Source organism: Ailuropoda melanoleuca, chromosome 2 (assembly GCF_002007445.2).
Source record: "Ailuropoda melanoleuca isolate Jingjing chromosome 2, ASM200744v2, whole genome shotgun sequence".
NCBI lineage: Eukaryota > Metazoa > Chordata > Mammalia > Carnivora > Ursidae > Ailuropoda > Ailuropoda melanoleuca.
The window spans coordinates 19,787,836-19,801,620 of NC_048219.1; the positions used below are offsets into that span (position 1 = coordinate 19,787,836).

The window sequence follows — 13,785 nt, forward strand, 5'->3', positions numbered from 1 at the left end:
GTTCACAGTCTCGCCATGGGGACAGGCATGGTATGCGGGACAAACACAGATGACAACCCACCGTGGCCAGAGAAGGGCAGAGGGACTCAGAGCGGCGCACAGTGAGAGCGAGGACTCGTGGGAGGCGGCCTGGAGGACGGGATGCTCGAGCAGCATCTCCCAGCTCGGAGGGACAAGGAACACTTCCACGCGCACATCCCAGTTCAGGAAAATAAAAATCAGTGACTCCTTTTTAATTTCATTTAAAATGAAAATCGATTTATTACTACCCGTGAAAAATGTCAGATAACCATTCAGATTATTCACTTCATTGAAAAAATTTCAGTAAAAAACTTGGCACACCGGTTTCCACCAGCTAAAGTGTTACCATCCCGCCACACCAGAAATGCTGGCAGGTAGGCGGGCCAGAGGGGCTCTACTGGCCAGGGATTTTCATCACTGCCATAGAGGATTTTTTTTTTAAGATGTATTTATTTGTTTGAGAGACAGAGAAAGACAGAGAGAGTGTGTGTGCAAGCTGGGGGAGGGGCAGACGGAGAGAGCGAATCCTCAGCGGGGAGCCTGATGCAAGGCTCCATCCCAGGACCCTGAGATCATGACCTGAGCCAAAATCAAGAGTCAGCCACTCAACCAAGTGAGCCCCCCGGGGTGCCCTCTGTCCTAGAGGATTCGAGAGAACAGAAGGCCAGTGTACCCGGGAGAGAGTGTGCGCAAAGATGGCATGGAGAAACACCATGTGGGAGAAGAGGAATAACAAATAATCCATTTGGTAGGAAGTGAAGTTGGGAAAGGCAAGAAAAGGAACCAAGGGGCTGAAAGAGGCCTTATTTCCTTAGGCTAGCCCTTGGGAGTTGTCCTGAGAACAGCAGGGAGCCATTGAGGGTTACTGAGCAAGAGAAGATCTGTCACTTTAGTAGCTCCATGTCAGGGAAGGGAGGGTTGCTCTACCCCTGGTTAGCCCTGAAGCCCCAGATGCCTCTCTCTCTGAGGCTCCTGGCCCCCATGTAGGGTCCACTATCTTTAAGTTGTCAGGTATGCGGGGNAAAAAAAAAAAAACTGCCTCCCTTGCTTGGATTCTTTGGTTTTTTGGTGTTGAGTCATATAAGTTCCTTATACATTTTGGATATGTTGGATACAAACCCTGTATCGGCTGTCATTTGCAAATCTCTTCTCCCACTCAGCAGGTTGTCTTTTGGTTTCACAGAAGACACAAACAGACATTTCTCCAAAGCAGACACACAGATGGCAACAGACACATGAAAAGATGCCCCACATCACTCACCATCAGGGAAATGCAAATCCAAGCCCCAGTGCCTTATCACCTCCCACCTGTCAGAATGGCTCAAATCAACAATACAAAAGGATACGGAGGATGGGAAAAAGGGGAAGCCCTGTGCACTGTTGCTGGGAGTGCAAACTGGTGCAGCCACTCTGGGAAACAGTATGGAGGTTCCCGAAAAAATTTAACTAGCCTATGACCCAGCATTCANGAGAGAGGGAACACAAGCAGGGGGAGTGGGAGAGGAAGAAGCAGGCTCATAGCAGAGGAGCCTGACGTGGGGCTCGATCCCGTAACGCCGGGATCACGCCCTGAGCCGAAGGCAGACGCTTAACCGCTGTACCACCCAGGCGCCCCGACATCTCAGTTTTAAAAACCTCGACTCACATAATTTTATGTGACTTACTAACGTGCAAGCCACGTGACACAGGTGCCAACACCACCTCCGCCCCAGCACTGGTGGGCCCGCTGTCCCAGGCAGAGGGAAGAGAGGCACAGAGGCGGCCCCCATCCCCCAGGGACACCGGGCTGGAGAACACGGCCCCTTCCACAAAGCAGAACCAGTGTCATCATTCAATCAGGGGCCACTCTGGAGTTTCATAAATAACATTTATTGGCCGCATTCGCCAGTCTCACCCACATCCACGGCAGCTGCACGGCAAAGGAGCACTGCCTGATGAGAGAACTTGGACCCAACCCCGGATGTGAGTTATAGGACCCGAGAAAATGGTGGCTATCACAGACTCCTTCTGACTTGACGGCTTTCAGTAAAGACCTTGATTATGACTGACATTTTCATTGATGTTCTCGGCAGTGGCTGAAGATTCGAACTTCAAACCCAAAACAAGTGGCTGGAAAGCAAAGAGAAAGGCAGTTACTCAGAACTGTGCCCCATGCTGAGCCCACGCCGCCCTGGCAGGACCTGGCAGGGAGCCTCCATGGGGTGGAAGATGGGGGACCCCCACAGCGGAGGGGGACGCCATCTGAGTCCCTGAGGAGCCCAGGCAGGAAAGCGTACAAGGATGCGATGCCAGGGTGTGTCGTAGCTGACTCACTTCCAGCCATGGGTCCTTGGATGAGGCACTCGGCCCCCAGAGCCCATGCTCCCCCTCGGAGCGGGAAGGACGGTCCCCGCCTTGCGCAGCTGTGAAAGGGATCCGATGTGAGGAAGCTGTGGCACGCCCCATTGAGAAGGCCAGTGTGACGGTCACAGCTCCTCAAGGGTCCCGGCTGGGAAGGTCCCGAGCTCACCTCCCCTCCCGAGGCCTTCACAGTTCTAGCAAACCTCTGCCAGGCCAGCCCGCGGCAGCCAGCAGGTTCTCCTGAGACGAGCTGGTTGTGGAGTCTGGGGGATCTCACAGGGCATCCCGTGGACACCGCAGCCCGACAAGACAGCTCTCCTGAACATCTAGCGGCCACCTGGGCCTCAGCCCGAAGAGCCTGGCTCTGAGGCAAACGCCTCCTACGCGATCATTAGCACTTCCTTTTGGCCTCCCTGACCAGCTACCTCACGCACCATCTGCACCCGAGCTTCTTTCTTTACTCTTCCCAGAGTGGGCCCGGGGGGGGGGGAGGGGGGGGGGGGGGGGGGGGGGGGGGGGGGGGGTCCAAAGATAGGGGCTCAGAAGGAAAAGTTGTCCCTGCTCCCCTCGGCCCCCAGCCCGCCACCCCCGGGCTGAATGTAATTGTCCTCAATGAAGCCATCGTCATCCTCTTCGCCCACCTCCGGGAAGACCCCCTTCCCCGTCCTGGACAGCGGGTGGTGCTGGTAGCTGGCTCGGTATTTGCGGCAAAGGTGGCATTTGGCAGCCAGCGCGATGAGGAGAGAGACGACCACCGCCCCCAGCACAACCCCTACCAGCACGGGCCATGCCCGAGCCCCAGTGCCCGGTCCAGGGGACATGGCTGATGCCGTTGGGAGCTCTGAGGGACTCACGATGGCTGCAGAGAAAGCAACAGCATTATGGATGGGGGCCCCAGGTGGGTTCCCTGGGGAAACTGAAAGGGTCCTTCCCCAACCCTCCTCCCTCCTCGGCGTCCTTCCCACTCACTCACTCTGGTTTGCCTCAGTCATGGAGGGGCCTGAAGACACCGCTGAGCTGCGGCTTCTGCCGAAAGAGCTTGAACTCCAAGGAAACCCCCAGATGCCAGGCAGCCCTGGAGGCCAGAGCCCTAGAACATATACACACGGGTGGGTGTCCGGGGAGCACGGGTGCACATTCCCGGGCAGACTCGCAGCCACGTTAGGGCACCGCACAAACTCTGGACACTGGACAATTGACCATCATCAGTTGTGCAAAACAGAGAAATGAGCTGAGTACCTGGGAAGTGGCTATTTGTAAGGGCACACTGTGGGGTCCAGCTCTGCAAGCCCCTGAACAAATCAGTGTAGGAACTTACTCAACACTATGTCTGACTCACGTACCAGGCAATGTGCTCACAGAACCCCACAATGTGGGTGTAAACATTATCCCCTCTCTGAGCCCCAGAAGGGTGAACTAACTCAGCCGCAGTACCAGTACTTGAACCCAGGTCTCTGAAACCAGGGCCCAGAGCCCAGTCTGCTACACTGCTTGGCTGACTGAGCGTGGGAAGGGGCAGAGGCGGTTCTGGCCCCCAGGGGCTGGACAACAGCAATTGCTTAGAGCTAATGAACCAAAGCAGAGACCACACGTGGGGGAGAGTGCCAGGCCCTACCCAGGCAGGGGCCACTCCTTGTCAGTCAGGAGCTCCCGCTACCCCACCTCGACCCTCAGCTCTTCAGGCATATCCCTTGTCCACTGATCTCCGTCTGCCCCCAAAGGGAGGCAGTATTCAGGGAGTAGCCAAACACAGATCTCCTGGATCAGGAAATTATCTGGATAAGAACCACTAGGGCTAAGGAGGAGCAAGAGGGGGAGCAGCTGAATTAAGGGAGTATCTGGAGGATACGCTTGGGAATGCCAGTAGGAGAAGCACCTGATGAGAGGACTGTCTGGGGAGCAACACCTGGATCTGACGAGTAGCCAGAGGAAGAGCACCTAGGTTCGGGAAGTACCTGTCCGAGGAACAGCTGGGGCTGCAGATTATCTGCAGGTGGAGCCCCTGAATCCGAGGAGTACCAGGCGAGGAAAGCACCTAGGAGAGAAGCATCTAGTTTAGGGGAGTACCTCCCATATTCTTTAATACTGATATCTTCATGAACCCCTCCCTCCTCTCCTCCAACCTGTCACCAAGCCCCATCCGTTCTTCCTGGAACTAAATACCTCCGGAATGGCTCTGCCCCTCCCCTGCACCCCACTGCCACTGCCCCGGTCCAAGCCACCCTCATCTTATTCCTCGACTCCTACATGACCTCCTAATCCATCTTTCTGCACCTCCAGTCCATTCCCCAGGGTGATGGGCCTAAAGCCCATCTGACCCCATTACTCCCTCACCCTTAAAAATTCTTCCAGGGCTCCCCAGGCCCTCAGGGCCTCACGTAGATTCCTCCACGTGTTCTTCCAGGCCCCACAACCCAGCACATGGGCCTCGGGCCAAACTAGTCCTCTTGTCCACAGTTCCCTCCCCCATGCTACACACACACACACCTCTCAGCTCACCCTCCCTCTTGTTTCCCAGCCACCCCCTCCTCAGTATTTTGAGTTCCCCATCCGTCCAGGCCAAATCAGACCACACCTGCCTACGAGGCTGTCCCAGGACCCCCTTGGATGACCCCTTCCCTGGCCTACACCGTCAACTACCCAGCAGAAGTGGCCTTTACTAGATGGCAGCGCCTGGGGCCAAGGACTGGGCTAGCTACGCGTGCCCTGGTGTGGGCAGACAGCTCGGCGCTCAGCTGCTCAGGGCGGGTGGGGGAGCTGGAGAGTGAAGGGGGGCGTCAGAAAGGAGAGCTCGCTCACTCATTCACTCGCTGGGGCTCTACTCTGGGCCCCACACTAGGCACTGGGTCCTCAGAAAACAAGATTGTCAATGGAAATGAACTGTATTCAAATTGACCTAAGATTTTACTCCTCCTCCTTTCCTGCCCGCTCCGTGCCTGGGAATTCTTCTCAAGGACACACACCCCACAGGCTGTCACCCTACCCCCACGGGTCACATCTCTTCCATCGACAAACACACATCCTCTGATCTCACACACACACACCCCACCCTGATTTGGGGCTCCTCTGAAAGCTCCCGGGAGCCCTCAGGGATCTGTGGGATCCCCCTCCCAGGCCCCCCAATGTCTTCCCCTCTGCTCCCCACCTGTAGGAACTGTGCACAGTCCAAGGAAGCTTCCGGCCGGGGCGGGCCGGACCCGGGCAGGTGGGTGGGCCGGAGCCGCCCCTTGACTCACCTGCGACGCAGCGGGCAGGCGGGGCCTCGTCCGCAGGTGAGGGCGGGGCCCGGGCCGCAGGCAACGCCTCCAATCGGGAGGACTAATTACACTTGTCGCCCAGCTTCGGCCGCGAACCTCTGGCGCAGGCCCCACCCCCACCCCCAGCGCCGTGGGGGAAGTCGGGGGAGGGGGTGCGCGGCTGGGATCCGGAGAGGGGTCCCGCAGGCCCTAGAAGGGGCAGGCAGACACCTCGGCAGACAACCGCTCAGGCTGACGGCCCTGATAAGCCAGTGAATCTGCCATGACAGGTCCGAAGTCGAGAGTCGAAGCAGGAGTGGGGAGGCGGCGGGCCGGAACTGATGGGGGGGGGGGTTCTTCCCGGGCAAAGCCACAGGGACCAAGGACACTCAAAATTGCCTGCAAACATGTGTGCGAGCCGACGCGGGAGGGGGGGCGGTCAATGGGGAGTGTGTCTGTGCCCTTGGGGGGTTATTGTGTGCCTAGGTGTCTACCAGGATAGAAGCTTCTAGCCTTCATCTGGATCTCAAGGATCCTGGGAGCCCACAGAGCTGAGCTCTGAACTTTTCCCTATTACCTTACTCCTCATCCCCAGGCCTAGTGCCTCCTCGTCCTTTAACACCCAGAGTCACCTTCCCAGAGCATTTGGTACCCCCTGACCAGCCCCGCCTTCCCCCGGCAAGCCCCACCTTCTCGCCCAGAGCACCCTTTGTGCGGCCTCCCACCTTCCCGCCTGAGCTTTCACAGTGGGGCCATGTTCTGACAGCGGGGTTCCCGGCCCCTGACACAGGCCAGGTTCTCAGTAAATATTGAAAGGAGGAAATGTTATGAACCAAGCCATGCAGGCACAAGAATTCACAGAGAGCCACAGGGCACAGCCAGAGCACAGGCTGCCCCCAGGGCTTGTCAGTGGGGCCCAGGTAGAACCAAGCAGAGGTGGGTTCATGCAGGACCTTGAATATCTTAGCATGGAGTTGTACTCCTACCGCCAATGGTCCCTTCCGAACTCTCCTGTCTTGTCCATCACCTGCGTGGCACACAGCAACAGAAACACCAGACTGTTCTCCATTCCTAGGACCGACCATGCTTTCCCCTCCCAGGCTTCCTGTGTGCTCTTTCCTGGGACCCCAACCCTTCCCTCCAGCCCCTCCCCCAACGTGTCCATCTCCCACCTGGCTGATTATTCCTCCCAGGCCAATTCATCACTCAGGCCCCAGCTCCAGTGCCTCTTTATCTAGACCAGCCCTCCCTGACATGCCCTTGTCTGGGTCCCTCCTCCCCTCCTCTGTGCCCCCGCAGACCCTGGCCCTTCTCCCGGCTAGCCCTGACCACACAGTAGTGTGATTTTCTCTTCATTTGGCACAGTCCCCTATGAGCCAGTAAACTCTGGGGGAAGGGTCTGTGTCTGTCTTGGCCCTCTCCACATCTAGTATCTAACACGGCAGTGATAAATGCTTCCGGAATGAATGACAGGAAAGTGAATAGTAGCCCCGATGGGGCAGTGGGGAGCCAAGGAAGGTTTGGGGTCTTGCTTTGATTTTGAATCAAGGACATCATCATAGGATTCAAAAGCTATTCATTGAACACCTCCCACTCCCCACCTGGGACCTACCAGTCCCAGGAGCTGTGCCGGTTCTTTTTTTAATTGAGGTATTCATATAACATAACCTGATTCACATAAAAAATTCACTATTTTAGCCATTTTCAGGGCACAGTTCAGTGGCATTTAGTACATTCGGAACATTGTGCAAACATCCCTCTATCTAGCCTAAAACACTCCCCTCACACCAGAAGGGTACCCCAATCCGTTAAGTATTCACTCCCCATTTCCTCATCCCTCCAGCCTCCAGCATCCACTAATCTGCTTTCTGTCTCTGTGGATTTGCCTCTTGTGGGCATTTCATAGAGATCGCATCATATTTGTGCCAGATTTTTAATGAACGACTTCATTTCAACCTCATAACTATGCTGAGATAGATGTTAATTATCTCTTTAACAAGATGATGAAAATAAGGCCCTGAGAAGGTAATTTGAGTGAAGTCCCACAGAAGAAAACGAGTAGAAGTCTGCACATCCATCAGTCAGTCATGTATTCAGTGAATATTTATTGAACACCCATTCCAGGGCCATAACCAGCCCATAGAGCACGCCTTGCAAAACAGCAGAAGGCAACCTGCTGGATGCCCCCAGTGCCTGGAGAGCAGAGAACAGGCTGGATGTCAGCACCTGCCCCTCAGCCAGGAGCTCTGATGCAGTGAACATCCCTTACAACCTTCCATGGCAGCCCTGGCAACCATGGGGTAAGCTCAGCGCTAGCACTGGGGACAGAGTTCCCACCACCACACAGCCTTCATTCTGGCTGGGAAGGCAGACCACACACAAGTAAAGATATAGATAAGATTAGTTCAGATAATAGCGCTATGAAACGTAAAACAGCGTCCTGTGATAGGGAGTTGTAGAGGGGCTGTTACTCTAGTCAGATAGTCAAAAAAAGAGGGGACTCGTGGAGAGGGAAAGTTTGAGCTGAGATCTGACTAGAAGTAGGATAGCAATCATGCCAATGTCTGGGGGAAGAGTCTTCCAGAAAGAGGGAATGGCCAGAACAAAGACCAGGAGAGGGGAGCGCGGCTGGCTTATCCGAGCAACAGAAAGGAGGCCAGCTGGAGGGAGCACAGTCAGTGGGGGAAGGGGGAAGGGAAGGGGCTGTGTGAGGGGCCTGGGAGGCCATCTCACATGGGGCCCTATCCTTCCCTCCCTTGGTAAGAGGAAAGAACCAGGGAGCCCAGTTGGGAGGCCGTGGCTCTCATCCACGAGAGAGGCAATATGGCCTCAGAGTAGTCAGGTGGGAATGGGGAGAAATGCTCAGACTCTGATGTATTCTGACAGTAAAGCCAACATGATTTTCTGACTAGACGTGGGGCTTGAGAAAACAAAAAAAAGGAACCAAGAATCAGTCCAGAGTTTTGAGTGAGCAGCCAGTAGGATGCAGTTGTCATTTACTGAAATGAGAAGACTCTAAAAGGGGCAGATTTGGGAGGGCAGTCAGGACCTCGCTGTGGACATGTTAGCTGTGGGACCCCCACGGGACATCCAGGTAGCATCCTAAGTGCGCAGTTCCATAAACTAGCCTGAATGCAGCGGGAAGGGAAGAGCTAGGCATGTAAGTTTGAGAACCAGCAAAATGTGGACGAGTTTTAAAGCCAGTCATCGCGATGAGATTCACTGAAGGAAATGTGGAAAGAGAAGAGGGCTGAGCCTTGGCGCTTCCTGGGAGCAGAGGTCGGGGAGGGGAGGAGAAGCAGGAAAGGGGTCTAGGAGTGGCCAGCGCGGTAGGAGGCAGACACACCAGAGAGGGGGGTCCGGGAGGCCAGAGAAGCAAGAGTGTCAAGGGCGAGGGCCTGGTGAGTGAAGGCAGATGCTGCTGATAGGTCAGCTAAGCTACGGACTGAGACTGGCCTTTGAAACCAGCCACGTGGAGGTCACTGGCGGCCTTGACAAGAGCAGTTTCACAGTGTGGTGGGGACGAATGCCCGATGACGGGGCATGACGTGTGATGCATGGACAATGCACGAGCGTGGGAGCAGAGGCAGTGAAGGCAACTCCATCAGGGAATTTTGCTGTAAAAGGAGCAGAAAAGTGGGGCAGGCTCTGGAGAAAGGTGTGGGATCCAGGGAGGATTTTTCTAAGGCTAGGAGCTTCTAGACCATCTGTGTCTGCTGATAGGAATAATCCAGGAGAGAGAGGAAATTGATGACACAGAAAGAGAGAATGGACAATGGGAGTGTGAGTCCTTAAGGCGTCAAGGGGCGTGGGGTCCAGTGCACAAGTGGAGGGCTGGCATTGGACAGGGGCAGGGAGACTCCCTCTGACGAAAGTGGAGCGTACGGGTGAAATGTTGGGAGCCTTAGGGAGTTTTCTTCTGATGGCTTCTGTTTTTCCAGAGAAACAGGAAGCAGTGTCATCAGCTCATGGTGAAGAGTGGGGGAGGGGGTGTTGGTACTCCCTCCTCCACTAGATTCTAGAAGATGTGGCTTCTTCATCCTGGGGTTTGGGAGAGAGAATGGTCTGGCCAGGATTGGGGATTTGCCTGGCAAATCTGATAAAGCCAGAGAGGGGCAAGGGAGCCGAGCTGTGGCCAAGGGAATGGTTGCCATGCTGGCCCATGCAATCTGGGTGGGGTAGAGAGGAAGTGAGGACCAGGTGCAGGACATGTGAGGGGCCCTGAAAGAGTGGTTAGGATGGACGGATTTTAGGAGCCATTGCTGGTTGTACCAGAGAGTAGGTTGAAAAACTAGGAGGTGGTCAGCAGATGGTGGCATATGGAAATAGAGGTTACCCAGGGGACACAGTTCTCCATACAGACACGCCCTAGGATATGAACCATGATGTGGTCCTGAGACGGGCGTCTACAGATGGATGATGGTCTTACTATGCCCTAAAGCATGTTAACTCCACCCGCTAATCAGAGGACTAAAGAAAATAGGCTCATTGTTCTATTAGTAAATGGAAGAGACAGGATTCGAACCCAGATTTTCTGACTCTAAGTCCAGCACCTTTCCAGGTATATCCCAACTAGATCCCTCTTCCGTGAGTAAAACTTACCATCAAGGGGTTCGATTCCTCACAATCATTTGCAGGGACAGACCGCAGTCACTTCAAAGATTTGATTGCATCTCCCAAAGGAAGCCGAGGGTGCTGCCACAGGAAGAACAGGAAATGGATGCTGAGCAAGGACAGAACAAGGTGTCCTGCTCCCCACCTTGCACCCGCCCCTTCTCCATCTGACCCAGCCCCTCCCGGGGGCAGTCCCGGGGGTCTTAGCCTTGGGGCGGTAGCCTTTTGAGAAGCTGGAATGCTTGTGAACACAGCCACAGATGCTCGCAGGTCTGCGTGGAGTAGCTGCCCAATAAAAACATATCAGATGGGTGCATCCTGGGGCTCCAGGGGGTTCGCCTGCTCTTTCCAGGGGAAGAGCTGGAGCTAACCCTTCGCACTCTGTATCAGGAAGCCCCGTGCTGATGGCCCCTTGAACTAGGTAGAGGACCCCGGCTTCTTGCAGGCCGCAGGACGCTGGCTGCCTGCTTCCAGCCCTCCGTCACGGGCGGCCTCCCAGAGGTGGAGTCAGCACTTCCTTCGGACCACCGGACATTCTTCCTCCTCCATTCAACCCCCACGGTCCCTGGAGGCTGGCCTGCCCACTCCTGGTCTGTCAGCGCTGACCTCCTGGACGTGCCCCAGCGTTCGGAGCACCCCGAAGCAGCCCCTGTGGGGAGTGGGCTTGAAGCTCAGTGAAACAAGGCCTCTGACCGGGTCATCACCAAGAAACTGCACTCTACTGACGTAGTTCGAAGGATATAACCCTGTGGAGCCTCCCAGACCCAGACCTGAGACTAGGGAAACACTGGAGATGGAAGCTTCCAGGGTTTCCTCCCTTCCTCCAGGAGGACAAACCTGTCCAGCACCACAGGATGCCACGGAGCTCTGAAGGAAGGGCTTACCAAGCTTCTTCCAGCCCCAGCCACACCACCCTGAAACTCCAGTGTAATTGCCTCAAATGGTTGCCACATCAGTCCGACATCCGGGGTCATGGGACAACTTCTTCCCAAGCTGCCAGCTCCATCTTGCCACGTTGGATATATAATTAGAGATCACGTGTGCCCAGTGTAATGAGGTAACGGTCTGTAGCCCCCCATGATCAGTTATCTGGGGAGTAAGTGGATCCAGGAGGACAGAGCTCAGCAGACCTGGCAGGGGAGGACTCCACCCTCTCCTGAGGGATGGCATGCCCAGGCACGTGGCCAAGGGGGCAGACCAGCTGGACAGAGCGGCCCCATCATGGCGCCCCCACCCAGGCCTGCCTCCCCAGTTCCCATGCACTGGACGCGATCATCTCTCCCACATTCTCGCTTTCTCATGGGGCTCTGGTGGGAAAGGGGAAAGGAGGAAAGTTGGTGCCCACCTGTGAGTCCCTGGGAGTGTTGGGGCTGTTCCCGTGTGGAAATCCTCTGGTGGCAGGTGCCACTTATGGCTGAAAGGAGCCCTCGCCCTGGTATTGTTTTACTAGCATCCCGTCCTCAGGGTGGCACCGAGGAAGGAGCTGGCAAAGCACCAGTGTGCCTCCAGGGAAAAAGTGTCTCAAGGAAAGAGTAGGAGTTGGGGCCCTGCCTTCGGACACTTCCGTGTCATCGCTATGTCACCAGCAGTGGATCATGGGAGCTCATGGACTGGTACTGTCGTTACCTCTTCTCCTCAGACAATATTTGAAGTGAGATGGAACACGTGGGAAGCACCCCCTTCATTCGCCCAGGCTGTGGATTCTGCCAGACGTGTGGCCGTGGCCTCTGGTGGCAGCTTTTGCTCATCAAATGTGCTTTGTATTCTAAGGAGGCCTGCTATTGTTTGAGGCAGAAGGACAATGAGTCATTTGTGTTGTGTGCTGTTGGTTCTAGGATTTCAGAGTGCCGGGAGTGAGGCAAGGTCCTGGGGGACCTTTAAGGCCGACACCCTGAAAAGTCCTGCCTGCCCATCTCCGTTGGGCCCCCACGCGATCGTAACCCAGCACAGCACAGAACTCATTTTTCCAGAGGAAAACCTCTAATACTTTCAGAGTTCATGCAGGTCGGCTTCCTTAAATCGTGTGTAAGAGTTTGGGGGATGACATGTGCCAACGGTAGCAGCCTCCCAGAGACAGCGGGCAGAGACTGGAAGCTGCTTGCAATCCAGTAGGACGGTCTAGCCCGCCTGGTTCACAGTGAAGCTCTCTGGCTGTGGAGCAGATCGTCTGGGGTCAGAGCTGAGCTCCAGCACTCGGCTGACTGTAAGAAGCATGCGTGTCCTCACCTGTAAAACGTGGAAAATAATAATGAAACGTACCTCAAAGGCAGAGAGCCTTCAAGAAGCCATCAGCACCCCTTCCCCACACCTGTAAATGTTCAGTAACTGTTAGTCGTGATGATGGAGGTTTGTTCAAGTAAGGCTCCTGCTTGTGCCACTGGGTCATTTTCATTCCGACCAAGGTCAATAAACACCTGTTATGTTTGAAGTAAGTCCTGAGCTTTGAACTCTCAGAACCCTCTGTGGGGTGTTCATTCCGGCTTCTGGCCTCATAGGGTTTCTTGGGGGCCAAATGGCCTTTGTCAAGCAGTTTGCATGAAAGGGACTTCATTCAAAGCCTTGTGAGATTAACTGGGGCTTCCTTTAAATAAGGGCTTGTTTTCAGAAGCTTTTCTTTCTCCAAGAAGGGGAAAAAATACAATGGATTCCAAGTAATCTGCAGTCCTCATCACAGCTTGTCACAAACACCTGGCACATCTTCTCAGCCCAGGGTGAAAACACACACACTCACTGGCTCACACCAGGCCCACAGCCTCAGCCTGATGTTCTAGACACATCTGCTGACAGACTTCCTCTCAAATATAGTTATTTCCTGGAAGAATAGCAAAAACTGGTTTTGAATCGACAGGCTGGCTTTAGTTGCTGCCTAATTCCAGTGAAGGGACTCTTGTTACCAACAGCTGACCCAAAAAATCTTAAAAGAATTACTTTCTTTTTTTTTTTCTTCTTTGCTTATCAACATGAAGAATGATTTATTGGTAAAGTCGATTTGAGGCAAAGAGGGGACTTAGGAATTGGGTGAACGTGTCCCTTATTTCAACCAAAAGAAAACTATATCAATTGCGTAGGCAACATTTTACTTGGTTTTGCAAAAAGCAATTGTGTCCAAGAGGAGAGAGAGAGAAAGAAAGCACTTGTGGGATATATAAAGACACCAGCATTTGGGCTTTGCGCATAACAAAGAAATATCTTAAATACTTTTCAAAATATTCTAGGAGCCAATACACAAGGGCATGCTTTAGGAAAAGACAGGAATGTAATGGGGAGGGGCGTATTGGGACCACCCATCTCCTTACGTCAGTGAGGAAAACAAAGCAGCATTCAACTTCACATACTGACTTCACACAGTTTGTATATAACAGCTTGACTGAAATCCACGAAGCAAAGCAAAGATGGAACTCTCACTCGGTTTATTTTGAAAAATAATTGCATGGGCACCCAGGTAATCCACCCTTGTCTGGCAGGTTTCCTTGGGAGGAGTCTCTGTGACTTAGCAGAGGAATGATCTGACACGTTCCTATGGCCTTGATGTCAGTTTTGAGGGGCGACTTGGAGAGACTTGTGTCCCTCACCC

At 54.3% G+C, this 13,785-nt stretch overlaps 1 protein-coding gene across 1 annotated transcript; it reads right to left on the bottom strand.

Annotated features, from left to right (window-relative positions):
* Positions 1–269: 269 nt before the first annotated feature.
* On the bottom strand, positions 270–5,917 carry C2H1orf210 (chromosome 2 C1orf210 homolog). The gene is made up of 5 exons (XM_034650650.1): positions 5,598–5,917; positions 4,317–4,396; positions 3,335–3,451; positions 2,871–3,220; positions 270–1,038 (listed from the first exon to the last, which is right to left on the bottom strand). The coding sequence occupies exons 3-4, from the start codon at positions 3,351–3,353 to the stop codon at positions 2,901–2,903; spliced, it is 339 nt and encodes a 112-aa protein (XP_034506541.1). The 5' UTR covers positions 3,354–3,451; positions 4,317–4,396; positions 5,598–5,917; the 3' UTR covers positions 270–1,038; positions 2,871–2,900.
* Positions 5,918–13,785: the final 7,868 nt, after the last annotated feature.